At 38.0% G+C, this 18619-nt stretch overlaps 1 protein-coding gene across 1 annotated transcript; it reads left to right on the top strand.

The window, feature by feature from the left end:
* Positions 1 to 2610: 2610 nt before the first annotated feature.
* Positions 2611 to 18148, top strand: LOC139725946 (isochorismatase domain-containing protein 1-like). The gene is made up of 5 exons (XM_071637030.1): positions 2611 to 2810; positions 3890 to 3937; positions 5315 to 5473; positions 7714 to 7830; positions 18002 to 18148. The coding sequence occupies exons 1-5, from the start codon at positions 2682 to 2684 to the stop codon at positions 18146 to 18148; spliced, it is 600 nt and encodes a 199-aa protein (XP_071493131.1). The 5' UTR covers positions 2611 to 2681.
* Positions 18149 to 18619: the final 471 nt, after the last annotated feature.

An 18619-nucleotide genomic window follows, 5' to 3' on the forward strand; every position in this document is an offset into this window, starting at 1 on the left:
CCGTTAGTTTACTATGTATCGACAGGCGTGCACTAGTCAATCTTTACTTATGAAGATGGTCCTCTGCATTTCCAACTTTATATGATTATATATATATATATATATATATATATATATATATATATATATATATATGTACATATAAATCGTCCCCCATAATCTGTAAAGGTAATGCGTTGGAACAATTCATATGATTTATGTATAATATGTTAATGATATAATTCCTGATTTATTCTGTGTTATGTTTTGTTGGAGAAAAAGAAGAATGAAAATAACTGAATTGAATTAAATTGAAATGAATTGAATTGAATTGAATTAAACGGAATTTATAACATACCGTCAAATTTTGTTATACAAATTTTACATCGTAATGAAAACGGAATGCAGAAATAAACTGAACTGAACCGAACTATTACTTCCACAACGCATTTGCACTGGTGGAGCGCCAGAGGATGGTTATTACAAAATTTTATATACCCATCTTGGGTCTGCCTGCTTTAAACACACTCATTCCTAAGAGACACATGCAGAATTTTGATTAACCATTGCATAAGATTGTCACAGTGAATAAGATGAAGAAATTTATAATAGAAACTTTAATCGGTTACGCTGATTAAACATAAAGACATACACTATCAGCAAGAGACCACGCAAGCACACCAAGCAGATATCACTGTATGCATGCGAACAATCGAAATTCAAATAAAGTTTGATTATTCATCTCGAGTTTAAGTAAATCATGATGAATCACGTAAAGAACAGAATAGAAAAAAAATTTCCATCAAAAATCAGACGTAAAATCAGATTGAAAGTTAGGTGATTTTAGCATTCTACTTCGTTTTATCTAAATTTATAATATTTGCCCCATTTGGTTTTTGAACTTCAAATTAAATCCAGTGAAAGTCAGTTTAAAGGGACTGTACAGTACTGGTTGAGGTGGGGATTCACGTTTTGAACATTCTTAAGTGAGATAATGAGAAACCTCTTATAAAATATGAAAGCGCATGTAATCTTAAGAAGGATTCAACGTTTATTTGATAAAAATTTGTTTTCAAATGGCTGACTCGGAGATATCCAAAAAAGTGATAATAATAAAAGGCGACATGCCACAACTTTATTAGGATCTCTTTGTTTCACATTGTTTTTGGATATCTCAGCCATTTCAAAACCGATTTTCATCGAATAAACTTTTGATACCCCTTAGAATCGCATGCTCTTTGGCATCTCATAGAGTGGTTTCTGAATATCTCGCAAAACGTTAAAAGCTAAATCCTCACCTCGACCAGAACTGTACACACCCTTTAATGGCGTAGGATCCTATGATGCTGTTTTGAGATACTAGTATGTGAGAATAATATTCCTTGCAACTCCACAGGCACAAGGTTGAGAACAATGAACTGAATTTCAACGCAACGTGACGTGACCTAACATAACATAACATGACATAACATAACATATATATATATATATATACATAACATAACATAACATAACATAACATAACATTACATAACATAACATTACATAACATAACATAACATAACATAACATAACATAACATAACATAACATAACATAACATAACATAACATAACATAGCATAACATAGCATAGCATAGCATAGCATAACATAACATAACATAACATAACATAACATAACATAACATAACATAACATAACATAACATAACATAACATAACATAACATAACATAACATAACACAACATAACATAACATAACATAACATAACATAACATGTAATAGACCACAATGATTATTACTGTAAAACGAGGATTGTTCGCGTACATTTTAATTTCGCGAATTTCGAGAGTGGCAACATTCGCGAAATTAAAATGCACGTGAGAGTTCTTGACTTCACAATGATCACTGACAACATGCATTGGGTGTCAGTGGCAAGTCGAGAAAATCTGTAAAACGAGGAATGTTCGCGTGCATTCTAATTTCGCGAATTTCGCGAGGGCCAAGATTCGCGAAAATAAAATGCACGCGAAAGTTCTTGTTTAGGCCTACACTGTATGCATTGAACGCCAGTGGCAATTCGCAAAATTTCATGCCACGAAAAAGGCCGTCGGCTCCGATTCGCGAAATTTTCATACCGCGAATATATCATGTTTTACATACGGGGCCCGTTGCATAAAAGTTACAATTATGGTAACTTTGCCATCCAATGGTAACTTTCATGGAATTCTTGATTTTGATTGGCTGTTGAGTATTGTTGCCATGGTAGTTACCATTAAATGGCAAAGTTACCATAATTGTAACTTTTATGCAACGGGCCCCTGAATCATCATCATCATCAATCATCATCATCACCACCACCATCATCATCATCACCACCACCACCACCACCACCACCATCATCATCATCATCATCATCATCATCATCATCATCATCATCATCATCATCATCATCATCATCATCATCATCATCATCATCATCATCATCATCATCATCGTGGGGGTGGGAGAGAGTCTCCTGCGGCCCCGCCCACCTGCCTTGATGGGATTCCCCGAATGTGTACATGCACGTACAGCTAGCTGTACACCCTGAGCAGCGGAGCGCGATCGGCGATTGGCAGGCAAGCCCCGTTCCATTGTCCTTGTGTAAAACCTTGGAACCTTGCCGTGCTAGGGGAGAAGAACATATCCGAACCTATCAAAATGGCTCAAGATCGATCATATGGCAATATTTCTCCACAAACTGCGGCCTTATTCGTGTGTGACATGCAAGAAAAGTTCAAACCAGCCATAAAATACTTCGATGAAATCACTGTCGTGACCAAACGGTTGGTAAGTAGACTGCTTGTTGAGCTGTTGAGATAGCGTGATTGTCTGTAACCCACATTGATTGCAGCATGTGGGACTGAGTATAGTGACTAGTGATTGCCCCGCAGCAGCAGCGGGTTGGATGATTTGGCGATTTGGCTTAATACAAAACTTGCAACAAAGAGCGTGTGTGTTCATTTAACAGTTATAGTTCTGTCCTTCATACACAGACAACTTTTATAGACGTCTAGGTCTGTGAGACTGATGAAAAAAAAAAAAACACCCAACCCCAAGAAGATATTCTACTTTCTAGCAGTAGCACTGCGCACCGTGAGGCGTAACTATACACAGCCCATATAGTCGATATTCACGGTAGTCGCTGTATTTATGATAGGCGCAGTATTTATGATAGGCGCACTGCAGTTTCATCGTGCTTCAAAATCCCCACTGGGCACTGCACTGATGATAAACATAATGATTTGGCTTTTAACACCATTGTTTCTCGTAGACATCTGCCTGCATATACTTGAGACATAGACAAGTGTTCAACAGGTTAAAAAGAAAATGAAAGAAAGAAATTATAATTGTGTACAAATAAATCATATAGATCTATTCATGGTATTAAATTGTTGGTTGTGTCGATATCTATGAATTTGTAACCTAGATTTGCAACTGCTTGACAAATTGCCATACAGCGACATCAATTTTGGGTAATTTGTCAATCAGTTGGCAGTTGCAATGAAAACATCTCGATGTAAGAATTTCGTGAATTTTAATAATTACGCAGTACTTGCTGCATGCTATAAGGATTAGAACCAACGCTTGCTGTCAGGCAAAAGCTCGGTGGTCTGGTGGAGATGACGCCTGTCCGGTGACCAGGAGGTCGTGGGTTCGAATCCTGCTCGAGTATGTACGCTTATGATTTTTATCATGGCTACTTCTAAAACACTGATCAATTCAGTGCTTATTTATGTCGATGTAGGCAACTTGTCAATCAGTTGCAATGAAAACATCTCGACAGAAGAATTTCATGAATTTGAATATCTAGATTTGTCACAGACATTTTTGTTTAAAAATGAAACATTTTTGATTTGTCTTTACAGATTAAAGGTGCATATATCCTGGACATACCAGTTATTGTAACTGAGCAGGTAAGTCTTTGCTCTCTTACCAAAAACTTACCAAAACTTACCAAATATGACCAACTAGTGATTGAACTTCTGATGGAAAACCTAAGTTACCGGTACCAGATATTTTGATTACTGGTACCAGACTGTTACATTAAAGGCTTGCATTGCAAAAAAGATAGTACAATGTACCTTGTTCAGCAGTTGATTCTCATCATTATTCATAGTTTTCTTTGCAGGACAACTCAAACATGTGGTGCTTAAATGCAAACTGTATTTAAGTAACAGATATTAAAGCTAAGATACAGGGGCAAGTATAAGAGGAGCCAGCTGAAAAATTAAAAAAATGTATATACTTTATTAAATGCATGGTGACCGTGCATCACAAAACAGACAAAGAGCTATCCTTCTACATTATTCTTTAGTTTGGGATCATAAAATGAATGGGAAACTGTGTTTTCAGCAGTTTTTCTACAACATTTTTTTTTTTTTTTTTGGGGGGGGGGGGGAGAGTAGAATGATCAGATATGTCTTAAGCTGGCTGCACACTATACGACTCATGACCTTACGACTGACAGATTTTGGATTCGAAATAATTCACAATAACCTCAGAATAAACACCGCTTTTTTATTTAAGATCCAAAGTCTGTCACTTGTAAGGTCGTGAGTTGTATAGTGTGCGGCCGGCTTTTGAGGCCCCTTTTTACTTCATGAAGTCGTTTGCACACTCTTCACTTTCAAGTCCAATAACTTTTGAATGGATACTGCTACTGCTTTGAAAGTTATCATTGTTCATAGACAGAATGTGATGATAGAGCATGCCTAATTTCAGCGTAATCTGATAATCCTTTCATTGTTTTTGCTCCAGTGGTTTACATCCTGTGTTTTGTCCCTTTCATCGCACAGCTATCACGGCTTGGTAAAGATTAAGCACATGAATAGTCCCTGTACTTCATAGCCTCTTTTCTCAGTTCACACTTTTCCAGTGTGTGCTTCCTTTCCAGTATCATATAGATAGGTATGGGGGTCCTTTTGAGCTGAGTTATAAATACATCATTTTAAAGTTTAGAGTCTGCTCTTTCAGAATCTTCCCTTAACTAAAAATCCATGTCTGGCGACCTTTTGTTGGTTTGTGATGCAGTTTGATATGTAGGAGTAATATCTTAGTACAAAAGTGACGTGAAATAGTAATGACCTATAATTCTGTAAATGATCACAGCACAGGAAGACACAGGGCAGAATATTACACAAGTAGATAATTGTAATGCAGTCAAGAAAGAAGACTAAATAATTTGTAATAATCTTCTAAATAAATCTATCATCCTACATTATACAACCTTCATCCATGTGCTTTGAAAAAAAAAAAATGTTATTGTTTCTTGCATGATATCTCCACCCAAGTATCCTAGTGGACTCGGTCACACTGTTGGGGAACTGGAACTAGATGTCAACAAATCAGTAGTGTTTTCAAAGACAAAGTTCTCCATGGTCATTCCTGAAGTGGTACAGAAACTGGACGAACTTCCTGAAGTCAAATCAATCATTCTGGTTGGAATTGAGGTGAGTCAGTCTTGAGGCTACTCTAAAACATGATATTTTCATGGCATGAAATTTTTGCGAATTGGAGCCGATGGCCTTTTTCGTGGCATGAAATTTTTGCGAGTTGCCTCTAACACTCAATGCATATAGTGTAGACTAGAGCTTTCGCTCGCATTTTGATTTCACAAATCTTTGCTGTGGCAAAATTTGCAGAATTAAAATGCACGCAAACATTTCTCATTTAACTGTAAGCTGATATTGCTATAACAATCATTTCCCACTGGCACCTGCCTGGATATACTTGGCACAAGTCCTCAAGAAGTACAAGTTCACCTTCATAGACATGTGGATTGAGTGAATGCAGCAATATTAATGGAACACGTGAGCAAGAGTTTGAAGAAAATCAGACAATCCGTTTAAAAATTATGAATTTTTGAAATTTCTGCTGGATGAAAAGACTACTACAGCATGTGATGTCACATGCATACAACAATATAAAGAAAATATAAAGAAAATTCATGATATTTTCACTTTTCATGCATAATAAAAGAACACTTAACTTCCCCCTTTAAGAAGGCAAAGGGGAAAAATATTACCCCTGACCTACATCACTTACTAGTCGTGGAAATGTGCACTTTTTTCAAAACATAACATTTTGTGAAATTCTCTTTATATTTTCCTTAAATATTGTTGTATGCATATGACATCAGACACTGTAGTAGTCTTCTCATACAGCAGTAACTGTGCAGATATTTTACAAATTCATAACTTTTGAATGGATTGTCCGATTTCCCCCAAACTTTCACTGATGTGTTCTACTAATATTGCTGCATTCACTCAATCCACATGTACATTAAGGTGGATTTGTCCTTTAATGGGTTTACATCAAGTGCTCTCAAAGGAGAGAAGAAAATTGCTTTGTTCTATTTCAAGCTAAATTCTGTATTTGCCATTGATATATTTGGCTAGCATGATTTTTTTGTGTGTGTGTGAATTGGGACTTGTAAAGAGAGGTTAAATTTGCAATCGAGAATAACATTGATGAAAAGAGAAAAAAGTGGTATCACATTTTCCTTGAGAAAAGTTAGCAACTTCACTCCTTGTAGAGGTGATATACATCACATGTGTTTGATACAGAAGACAATAATTTTGCATGTTGTTAATTTTACAAATATCTATGGACTCGGCATTTGTGAAAACAAAAACACCCTGAAATATACCACATATAAAGTGCAAGTATTTGTCTTGCTTGATGATTGTCTGTCATTTAGGCCATGCTTTAAGTCAGCATAATTATTAGCATTTTTTATAAAGCAGTCATTCCATGAATCTGCTCATTCTTCAGGCTATTACATTTTCTTGTTGTTCGGTTTCTCTTTAAAGGCATAATTTACCATATGCAGATGAAACAAAAACCCAGCATTAGTGCTTTAAAATAGTTCAAAAATGTGAGTTAGGAATAGAAACAACCACTTTAAAAATTTGAATTGGTAAAATTGGTGTTAAGTATTGTCAAATATACAAAATATGAACAATATTTGTAATAAGAATGTTCCCAGACTAAACTGTCTACAGTTACGTTTTATTGTGAAAAATACAGATATCTCCTTATATTTTAGGCTTTATCACAAAATTTTATATGATAGGATGTATTGTGACAGGACAGTACAACAGACCTGCACATATGCATTAAATGTCATATCTTGAAATTTTTTTAAATCACTGTTCCCAAAGGTAAACAGGACCTTCAACCAAAATTGATACCCAATTCATGAACAGATAGTTGAAAGAGAAAGAGACTGATTGAATATCTGCTTTTTTTTTTTGCATTTGTTTATCAAAGTTTATAATCATTGCAAAAATGGCTGCTCAAAATTGTTGGTAGGTCATCCACACAACACACTTGTGTTGTGTGAAAGTTTGCATGCTGATGTAAATGAGGAAGAGATGTTTGCAGTATTAATCACCAAGTGAATAGAGTCCACTCTCCTCTCCAGGTTCTTCTTTCACCAAACGACAATTTTTTCAAGGACTACTTACACATGGTGGTACTATAGACCTCTCTTCCCTCAGGTCTCACATTCAAATGTTAATGATTAGACAAACCCTCAAATCCGAGTTTTGAATGTGGGTAATTTGACTGTTCAGAGGTCAAATTGTTAATGTCTGATATCGTTACATTACAGTTTTGTGCAGAAAAACAAAAAAATTTAAGTGCCTGTGATAATAAAGACTCTTGAATTGAACTGACTTTCTTGTAGGCCCATGTGTGCATTCAGCAGACTGCTCTTGATCTCCTTGCCAAGGGGTTCGACGTCCACATCGTAGCCGACGCCGTCTCGGCCAGGAGCATGATGGATCGCCAATTTGCCTACGAGGTTTGTAGATCCAGGATCCCTTCCTGCCATTTCTGTTACGTCAGGTGACACAAAATATTCATCCCTTCTCCAATTACACATATGTCTCTTGAAAGGACAAGTTTCCCTTCATAGACATGTGGTTTGAGTGAATGCAGCAGTATTAGTAGAACACATCAGTGAGAGCTTGAGGAAAATCGGACAATCTGTCTAAAAGTTATGAATTTTTGAAGTTTCTGCTCAGTCACTGCTGGATGAGAAGACTACTACAGCTTGTGATGTCACATGTGTAAAATGTTCTAAAGAAAATATAAAGAAAATTCAACATATTTTCACTTTTCTCGCACAATAAAAGAGCACTTGACTTTCCTCTTTCAGAAGACAAGGGGAATGATATTACCCTTAATATAGGCCAGTGAGAAGTTGAGGAAGTGTGCACACACACACACACACAAAAAAAAAAAAGATTGTGAAATTCTCTTTATATTTTCCTTATGTCATTCTATGCATGTGACATCATACACTGTAGTAGTCTTCTCATCCAGCAGTGCCTGCACATAATATACTTTAAAAATTCATATGTGCAGTAATTATAAAGTCTTTTGTATCCCATGCCCTACATCGAGTCAAAGGAATTGTTTTCAAGTTGTTAATATATCCCTTGATACCCCCATTCCCAGACCTCTTTAGCTCACCTAAAGCCAAAGGCTGAACTGAGCTGTCGCGATTGCTTTTTGTCTGGCATTCGGCGTGTGTTGGGAGCCGTCTGTTCTCCGTAGTCTGTCGTCCGTTGTCCAACATGCATCCTGCGTAAACTTTTTACACTTTCATCTTCTTTTTAAAAACCCCGTGATGATTTTCACCAAACTTGGCAGGTAGCATCCCCAGGGTGATAGGATCTAAATTGTTCTAATGGGCACCATGCTTCCCCTGCCCCCCCCCCCCCAAAAAAAAAAAGAAAGAAAAAGGAATCTTTACAAATCTTCTTCTTGAGAACCAAAAGTGATAGAGCTAAGTTAATACTATGGATAAGTACATTGATAACTGTAATTTTAAGTTTGCTCATGGCAGATCCAGGGGTGCCCCCATGATGGATTTTCACCAAACTTGGCAAGTAACATCCCTAGGGGTATAGAATATCAATTGTTCAAATGGGCAGCATGCTTCCCAGGGGGCCTCCAGGAGACCCCTCCCCCCCCCCCAAAAAAAAAAAGTAATGATAATGACAATATCTTTATCACTTACTGTAAAAATCTAGGCTGAAACATGGCCGCACATTCTCTACAGGTCTCATCATTAGCCTTTTTACATGACACATGTAGATAATACAGTAAAAAGGAATCCTTGTGAAGATGTTGACCATCGCGGTGAATACTATGACGATAGGGAAACAATTATTCATTTGTCTCGCGAAGAAGATCGTAGAAAGGTGTATGACGTTTCGCTCGCTACTGCTGAGCTTCGTCAGGTACAATAAGACACGTTGGTGCGTGTACGCAAGTTATAGCGTGTATGCGGACGTGGTAGTGGGCCCGCGGCCGCCGGAGCCGGGTCGGGCAGTGCGCCACACTGTGTCCGCTGTAACCGCACCCAGGATTTGGAAGCGGTACGTCGATGATACCTTCATCGTTGCCGACAGGAGGCACGCTGACAAGCTACTCGAATTCATGAATACGAGAGAACCTACTATCAAGTTCACCTCAGAGCAAGAAACACAAGGAAGCATCGCCTTCCTGGACACCCTAGTCCACAGGGACACAGGGGGGAAACTGAGCACAACCATATACAGAAAGCCCACACACACAGACCAATATCTGGCCTTCAACTCACACCACCCTACCTCCGCCAAACGAGGAGTGATCAGATGCCTCTACGATCGAGCAAACAAGATCATAACCAAGCCCTCTGGCACAGCAAGCGAGAAACGTCATTTGCGATCAGCACTGTCGGCCAATGGCTATCCCAGGTGTTTCATCAACAAGGCACGAACAGCAAGAGTTCAACCTGAACAGGACAAGGAGGAATACAAGTCCATGGTTGTCCTCCCCTATGTGGAGTCAATTGCTCCCGTTCTGAGACGCCGGCTGGCGAAACACAATATCCGAGTCGTCTACAAAGCCGACGCCACTATCAGAAATCACCTGGTTCGAGCCAAAGACCCGGTACCTCCCCTCAGGAAAGACGGAGTGATCTACCGTATACCTAGCCCCGGAGACCGCGCCGCGCCGCGCCACACGCACACACTGCGTGTGGCGGCTGTCGCAGTTACCGTATACCCTGCAGAGACTGTGGGATGAGCTACATCGGAGAAACCGGCAGACCGGTAGGGGAAAGGTTATCCGAACACCGCCGAGACGTCACTAACTGTAAAACAGAGGCATCTGCAGTAGCAGAGCATGCATGGAATGCCCAACACCAACCAGACTGGAAAGGCGTGAAGTGCATGGACACAGCACGACACTGGTACACTTGTAGAGTGAAGGAAGCCATCCATATACGACTCAGTAAGGACAACCTCAACAGGGACGTCGGCATAGAGTTACCCGAGTCATGGATGCGCTGCATTCGCATGCACCACCACACTATGCACAAACCAAAGCCACCGAATCGTGACGGCAGTCAACGGACGCAGGAGGACTCACTACCCGGCCCGCCCCGGGGGGCGACGTGCTGCCAACTAGGTCCGCATAGACGCTGTAAACAGCGGCCACAGGATGGCGCACTGCCCGCCCCGCTGGGGGAGGAAACGTGCTGCCAACTAGGTCCGCATGAACGCAGCATACAGCGGACACAGTGTGGCGCACTGCCCGACCCGGCTCCGGCGGCCGCGGGCCCACTACCACGTCCGCATACACGCTATAATTTGCGTACACGCACCAACGGATTTGGCGGGAAACTTACAATCGGCTGCGGACCATCGGAACCCTCCTTCAATGCCCGGCCGACCCGAGCCCTGAGGATTTGTGCCATCAAACCCAACAAACTTGGGAGCCCAGGCCACTGCCAGCTGAAGCAATATAAAGTGGATTCTTCTTGCTGATTCTGCTGAGGCACTTGTGGAGAGAGTTATTGGTGGACGGACTTATACAGTTAAGATTCGGTTACTTAACCTCATTAGTTGAAGGCCAAGGTAAGCTTGTTATTGTTGGCAAACTCCTTCTGCACAATTCTACTAATAAAAGCCGTCACTAACAAAGTAAGCGACCTTTTTAGGCGGGAAAAAAATGAATCAAAAGTACATCTGAATATGTTTGCAGATGAAACCTCATCCAGCGGCGAAGAGGCCTACCATCAGGCCGCTATGGATGTGCGTAGTTCAATATCACCTAGACCTAGCAAGCATATTGAAATAGGAAAGGGAACAGAAGACAGCGAAGATGAAGACAATGGCTGGAGAGTAGAAAGGAGGAAGAGAAAAGTTAGACCTAGATCTAAATCCACAGTTGAGACTCAGGAGGAAAAAAGAATTAGAAAAGAAAGTGTGTGTAATGAGACAGATAGATCTACTTCTAAAATAGCAACTACAGAAACGGGACAAAATCAAAGATCAAATATGGCGGTAACCATAGTGGGATTAGGTGAGCAAAATGTTTGTCAGATCAGCCCCGTCAAACTAGTACAGCACCTACATAAACAAATCGGGGAAGTTGAAAAAATGTACAAAGTGAAAGAAAAGCGGGTACTGAAAATCGTATGTAAAGACGAAAAACAGATGAAGAAAGCCTTAGAAATGAGTGAGTTGGCAGGGGTATCTGTGAAAGTTGAAAGAATACAATCAAAAGTGGTGGGTAGCAAAGGAGTCATCCATAGAGTTGATGAGCAGATTACTGAAGAAGAGCTGCAAGAATTGTTGAAGGACCAAGGAGTCATGCAAGTAAAGCGTTTCAAAAAAAGGGTCGAAGGAGTACTAGGCCCCACACCTTCTGTGCTACTGTTTTTTGACACGCAACAAATGCCCGCATCTATCACCTTTTTGTATCAAACATACAGAGTGCATGAATACGTAGCTCCCCTCACACGATGTTTCCAATGCCAACAATTCGGACACGTAAAAAGCCAGTGTAGGGGGAAAATAAGATGTGTGAGATGTGGTGATAACCACCACTTTGAGGAATGTCAAACAAAGGACAACCCAAAGTGCTTTAGATGTAAAGAAAACCATTCAGCGGCTTACCAGGGCTGCATCTACTACAAAGAAGCTAAAGAGATACAGACGCTCAAACTTGAGAACAAGGTGTCGTACGCACAAGCTGCAAAACAATATAAGTCGCAGCAGTCTACTGAAATGAATCGACAGAGTGTGTCGAATACCCAACCCTCACAACAAGTAGAGACGACACAACAGGCCAGTGAAAAAAAGCGACAGAATTTACCCCAAGAGAATGAAAAAAATAGGACCCCCCAAAGCACACAATCAAATACAGTTGAAAGTCCGCCTCTGAAACAGAGAATAATTATGGTACATCAAGGAACCCAAACGGAAAAAAGAGAACCTGCTGAGGAAAAAAAAGAGCAAACAGGGGAACCAGAACAACCAGCCACGTCATCTTTCAATGTCAATGTTGATTTTTTGTCATTTGTCACTTTCATCATCAATAATCTGGAGAAAGAAACAACTCATTCGAACAGAATTAGACTTGTGGTTGAAGCAGCCAAACGATGCTTAGATATACAAGATGTGTCACCCGAACTCATCCATGAACGTCTTCAATGAGTCAAAATACTCAAAGCGAACAGGATACTTCCCGTCGCACATATCATGTATTTAATATCCTTCAATGGAATGCCCAGAGCATGAATGCTCATGGAACAGAATTTTACAAAAAGTTGATAGAAGGTAAAGAACGGACAAATTTACCAGATATTATATGTATACAAGAGAGTTGGTTTACAGATTATAATGTTTTCAATATACCTGATTACAACTCTGTTATTAAGAACAGAGGTTCAGGAGGTAGAGGCGGTTTGGTGATTTATATTCATAAATCTATCATTTTTCAAGAGATACAAACCCCATCTTCTGAAGAGTATCAACGAATAGATGTATTTTCTTTTAATAGACCAGTATCAATTATAAATTATTATAATCCATGTAAAAAATTAGATATATGTAAATTGGAAGATATAATTCAAAATTGTTTTACCGATTTCATATTGTTCGGTGATTTCAATGCCCACAGCGTAGTGTGGGGTGGAAGAAAAGAGGACAGTAATGGAAAAGTGGTGGTTAAATTTTTAGAAAAGTATAATTTGGTTTTATTAAATGATGGATCAGCAACTAGACTGGACCCGCATACGGGTCTTTGGTCATGTTTAGATCTGACCATTGCTTCGCAAAAGTTTGCGCATGAATTAAATTGGAAAGTATTGGAAAGTAATTTTGGTAGTGATCATTTGGTTTTAAAATGCTCATTGATTCGAAAATATTCTAATGTAAAAGGAACAGGAATTAACGAAAAGGTATGGTCATTTAAAAATGTTGATTGGAATTTATATAAGAAAAGAATTGCTGATAAATGTTTGCATTTGGATATATTACAAGTGATAGAAGATATGAATATTCAAGAAAAATATACTTTGATTGTAAGTTTGATTAATGAGGTAGCAGAAGAAAATATTAAAAAGGTATATATAGGTGGAAGAAAAGGAAAGGATCCAGCGCCATGGTGGACAGAGAAATGTGAACAGGTGATCAGAGAGAGAAATCGGTATAGAAATAGAGTAGGAAGGCATTATAAGACAGAAGATTTGGTAAAGTATAAAGAAAAGAAAGCGTATGCTCAGAAAGTTATAAGAGAAGAAAAGTATAAATACTGGCTCAAATACTGCCAGTCGTTTAATCGAATGACGGATGTGGGTAAAGTTTGGAAAAAAGTGAAAGGATTACAGAAAAGTAAGGAGAATACTAATTTTTATGTTAGCAGTAATTTATTTGAGATGGATAAGATGGCACCGGTAATAGATATATTACAAAAAGCAAATCTTATTGCTAAGGCGTTTCAGTTGATCGAAACAAATGATACATGTAATTTAAAAGAAGAAGAAAAAAGGAAACATATTGAGAATGAAATAATCAAAGTAAATTCATATGAGCAAGTTGATAGTCCTGTCAATGAGGAATTCACAATGAGAGAGTTAAAGAATGCGTTGAAAGAAATGAAAAATACAGCGGCAGGAAAAGATGGTATTAATGCTATCATGGTACAATCGCTACCTGAAATTATGTATAAATGTTTATTACAATTGTATAATGATGTATGGATTAAAGCAATTTTTCCAGTTGAATGGTATCAATGTATACAAATTCCTGTGTTGAAACCGGGAAAAGACCCCACGAATCCTACGTCATATCGCCCGATTACTTTAATCTCAGTGATGTGTAAGATCATGGAAAGAATGGTGAAAAACAGATTAGTATGGTATTTGGAGAGGAAGGATATATTAAATCCGTTTCAAGCGGGTTTTAGAAAAAATAGGAGTACTATGGACCAGTTGGTGAGATTAGAATCTGATGTACAAAAAGGAATGGCGAATAAAGAATATGTGGTTGTTGTGTTCTTAGATTTAACTAAGGCTTTCGATAAGATCTGGAGAAAAGGTTTACTTCAAAAGATTGAAGCGATTGGAATTAAAGATAGAATGTTAAGGTGGAGTGCTGCATTTTTGGGAAATAGACAATGTGTAGTAAAGTTAGATGGTGTATATTCTGAAGAATATGTGCTGAAAAGGGGGACTCCCCAAGGAAGTGTTATGAGTCCAGTTTTGTTTAATGTTATGCTGAGTGATTTAAAATTGAAAGAAAATTGTGTTAAATTATCAGTATATGCTGATGATATAGCGTTGTGGGGTATGAGTAGAAATTTATATTATTTGCAGAAGAAATTACAAAGAGCAATTGACGAAATTATGTCATGGTGTAGAGACTGGAAGATAGATGTTTCAGCCGATAAATCAGCTGTGATGGTATTTACTAATAAACAGAAAAATAGTGTTAAATTATTTATTGAAGGATATGAAATTAAACAATATGTGGAATATAAGTTTTTAGGAATGTGGTTTGATCAGAAGTTAAACTGGAAAAAACATATTGATGTTATTAAAGACAAGGCTGTAAAGCGATTGAATTTGATGAGATGTGTTGCTGGTACACCATGGGGCAGTAACGGACAAATATTACTGACGGTATATAAAGGATTGATAAGATCAATTTTAGATTATGGATGTGAATTGTATGATGCTGCAAGTAGTAGCACAAAACGTAAACTTGATTGTATTCAATATCAGGCTTTGAGAATAGTTACTGGTGCAGTGCGTAAGACATCTCTTGAAGCTTTACAAGTAGAGTGTGGAGAGATGCCCTTAAAATTTCGCAGAAGTATATTTGTTGATAAGTATAGATTTTATTTAATGTCTTTTGAAAGGAAACGGCATTCTACAGTTGAAATATTACAGCCATGTTGGTATTACGATCGATTTCATTGGAAAACCGGTCAAGGCCCGCTTGTTATGAGGGCATGTACTTTGAATACAAAAGTTGAACAAATTTATGATTGTATATTAAAAGAACCGTACTGGTATTATGTACCTCCGAGAATATCATATTTTATTTTTGATAACATTAGGAAAAGAAGTGATACTGAGATAGAGGTAGCAAATTATGTAGAAGAAAGATTATTAATAAGATGGAAAGGGTATTTGAAAATATACACAGATGGATCAAGGCAAGACAATAACAATACTGGTGCTGCTTTTTATGTTGATCAGTATGATATAGGTAAAGTTTTTAGATTACCTTCAATATGTATTATGAGAGCAGAATTAACTGCAATTATAATGGCATTAGAATGGTTAGAGAGTTTTCGTAGTATTTCAGTTGTTATTTTAACTGATTCTCTAGCTGCGTTACAGGCGCTAGAAAATTTGTTCTCTATTACTAATGTTTTAGTTGTAGAAATTTTAGAGAAATTGAAATGTTTACAATTACAGGATATAGATGTACATTTTGAATGGATACCCTCTCATAGAGGAGTGAAAGGTAATGAAATAGCTGATAATTTAGCAAAAAGGGGGTCTTTTAAAGAAAATATGAATGTAGATATTGCTCATACGAGACAAGAACTTACCAAATATATGGTGTCGTATTATAGAAATATTTGGCAAACAGAATGGGAAACATCAGAGAGAGGAAGAGATTTCTTCGGAATACAGTCACAGATATCTAAGGGAATACAGTTACAAGGAATGAGTAGAAAGGAAGAAGTGTTAGTACACCAAATTCGTCTGGGGAAATGTAGGTTGAATTATTATCTTTATGATATTAATTGTCACGAAAATGGATTATGTGATTCATGTCAAGTATCAGAAACAATAGAACATTATTTATTGGAATGTAAACGGTATAAAAATGAAAGAAAATTGATGCAAAAAATGTTGAAAATAAATGTATTGAATATTAGAAATATAATGAAGGTTAGTATAGAAGATAATTTTAGGGCTTTGTGTGTGTATTTGAATAATACAAAGCGTTTATAAAGAATGATTATTGTTATTGATATTGTTAGTATTTACTAGCAATACGCACACCTTGTGTGCTCGTATGTTTTGTTAAAAAATATACACACACAAAAGAGTATATTTATATGTGTATGTATATAGATGCACTGCACAAACTGCACTATTAACGGTGGAGGGAAATTGATCTCACACACTGCCACTTGACAGGTGAGCCGAAACCTAAAACAGAGTGAGTGTGACGTGGATCAACCGAACTGAGCTCATAGACTCTTTCATGGACTCCTACTATAGCATGGAGAAGACGTGGCGCAGATAATCAGATTGATTGAAAAGCGCCAATAAACACCACCACCAACCAACCAACGTGTCTTATTGTACCTGACGAAGCTCAGCAGTAGCGAGCGAAACGTCGTACACCTTTCTACGATCTTCTTCGCGAGACAAATGAATAATTGTTTCCCTATCGTCATAAAAAGGAATCTTTAAAAATCTTCTCCAGAACCAGAAGTGATAGCGCTAAGTTAATACTACATTATGTACATTGTATATACTGTAGTTTAGGGGTCTGTAAGAATGCATGGAATGTGAACTTGTGATACTCAGGTTAGTGCGAGACCCTTGGGTCTCTTGTGTTACTGATATCTGAGGAGCTCCTGTAAAGTTTTTAGTGCCATTAACCTGTTTCTTACGAGAACTTGGTATACCGGTTTCCCTTGGCGCCAAGTCATATAATTATGGGATCATGGTACACCAGGTTCCCAAAATGTTGATGAGGGTGTCTGCATTTGTGGCCTAAATTCATGTTTGTTTGTTTTATACTGACCAGATAAATGACTTCTATTGAAAGATTAGAGTTTCTTCTATCAATATCTGTTCTTTTTCTGTATCAAAACTGTGTGTATTTTTGTTGTAGAATTTACCTTTTTCCAGCGCAGTAATACACGTTTTGCTGTAAAACTTGTATGAAGACGTACATAGCCATCAAGGCTGGACTCACTATATTTTGACTTTCGCTGACCCCATTCGGGTGCCCTCATAGTGTATAATAAAAGAGTCTGCGAGCCCATCAGCACACACTCCATTCATAACCTCACGTCTGATCAATATATTCCGTTGCTCGATGGCATATGCAGATGACCATGAAAAGGGGATACATATACTACTCGACTGCTTTCACACAGTGGATTACCAACATGTTCTTTGTTGCCGGGCAAAAAGAATCCCGTTTGATGGGGACATTGGAAGCTCTTGGAGAATTGCGGGAGGAATGGGTTAATTTACCAACATTATTTCTCTGAACAGTAATGCCATCAGTGGGTAGTCTTATTTGTCTTCTTTGTTGATCATTGTTGATGGAGCAAACAAACTCTTTTATACTCAGTGACTGTATTCAAGATTACAGTGCTGCAATTGTACTAAAATTGCTGTGTTTCTGAGCTGTAAATGGAATGGGATTCAGACCTCTTTTATTTACCTCTGGAACTTGTTCACAGACTGTATATCTACCTGTATATTTGGCTGGTATGGTGACTCTGATAATTGAATGAGCTATTTAGATCCTATTAGTTTTTGCATGTGAACATGCGACCGTAAGTAAGAGATATTCGTAATTGACTGAGTTCATGTTTTCATTTCCTAATTTGTGTCATCCTTCGTTCTGTCTCGTAATCTTTGTCAGAGATTACGCCAGTTTGGAGCAATCATCACAACGAGTGAGTCGGTGCTCTTCCAGTTGCTAGGCGACAAGAATCATCCCAAATTCAAGGAGGTCCAAGCGTTGGTAAAGACAAGTGCCCCTGTTTCAGGCCTTGTCTCAAACATGTGATGTGCCAATGTACTAGAATGCTTATCTTTTATCTTTTCTACAAAGTTGGGAGTGATTCACATACTCATTATTACTCTGTTAAACTGAAAGTGAGAAATTGAATCTCAAAATGAGAGGAATCATTGGTTCTGCCAAGATGATTGTTTTATATGTCATGGAATATAGTGTATCTGAAAGGCATGGTGATGTTTTAAAAGTATTCTAACACAAAACAGGGTAGGAAACTCTGTTTATGTATGTATGTGGAGATGAATGCTGGCTATTCAGTTTGTGGATTGTTCAGGGCTATATATTTATAATAAGTCATACTTGTGAACAAAGTCAGGATGATGATTTCATGAGCCTAATGATTTCACCAATAGACAATTTAAAAAAAAATCTGATTTGATATGATCGCTGTTGATTTTTAAAAAAAAGAAATGTTGATGCAGGGTAATGAAAAGGGATGTTGATGTAAATGTGCATGATTTG

The sequence above is a fragment of the Diadema antillarum genome, unplaced genomic scaffold, assembly GCF_040938485.1.
Source record: "Diadema antillarum isolate AM-2024a unplaced genomic scaffold, OU_Dant_1.0 seq00000069_RagTag, whole genome shotgun sequence".
NCBI classification, from domain to species: domain Eukaryota; kingdom Metazoa; phylum Echinodermata; class Echinoidea; order Diadematoida; family Diadematidae; genus Diadema; species Diadema antillarum.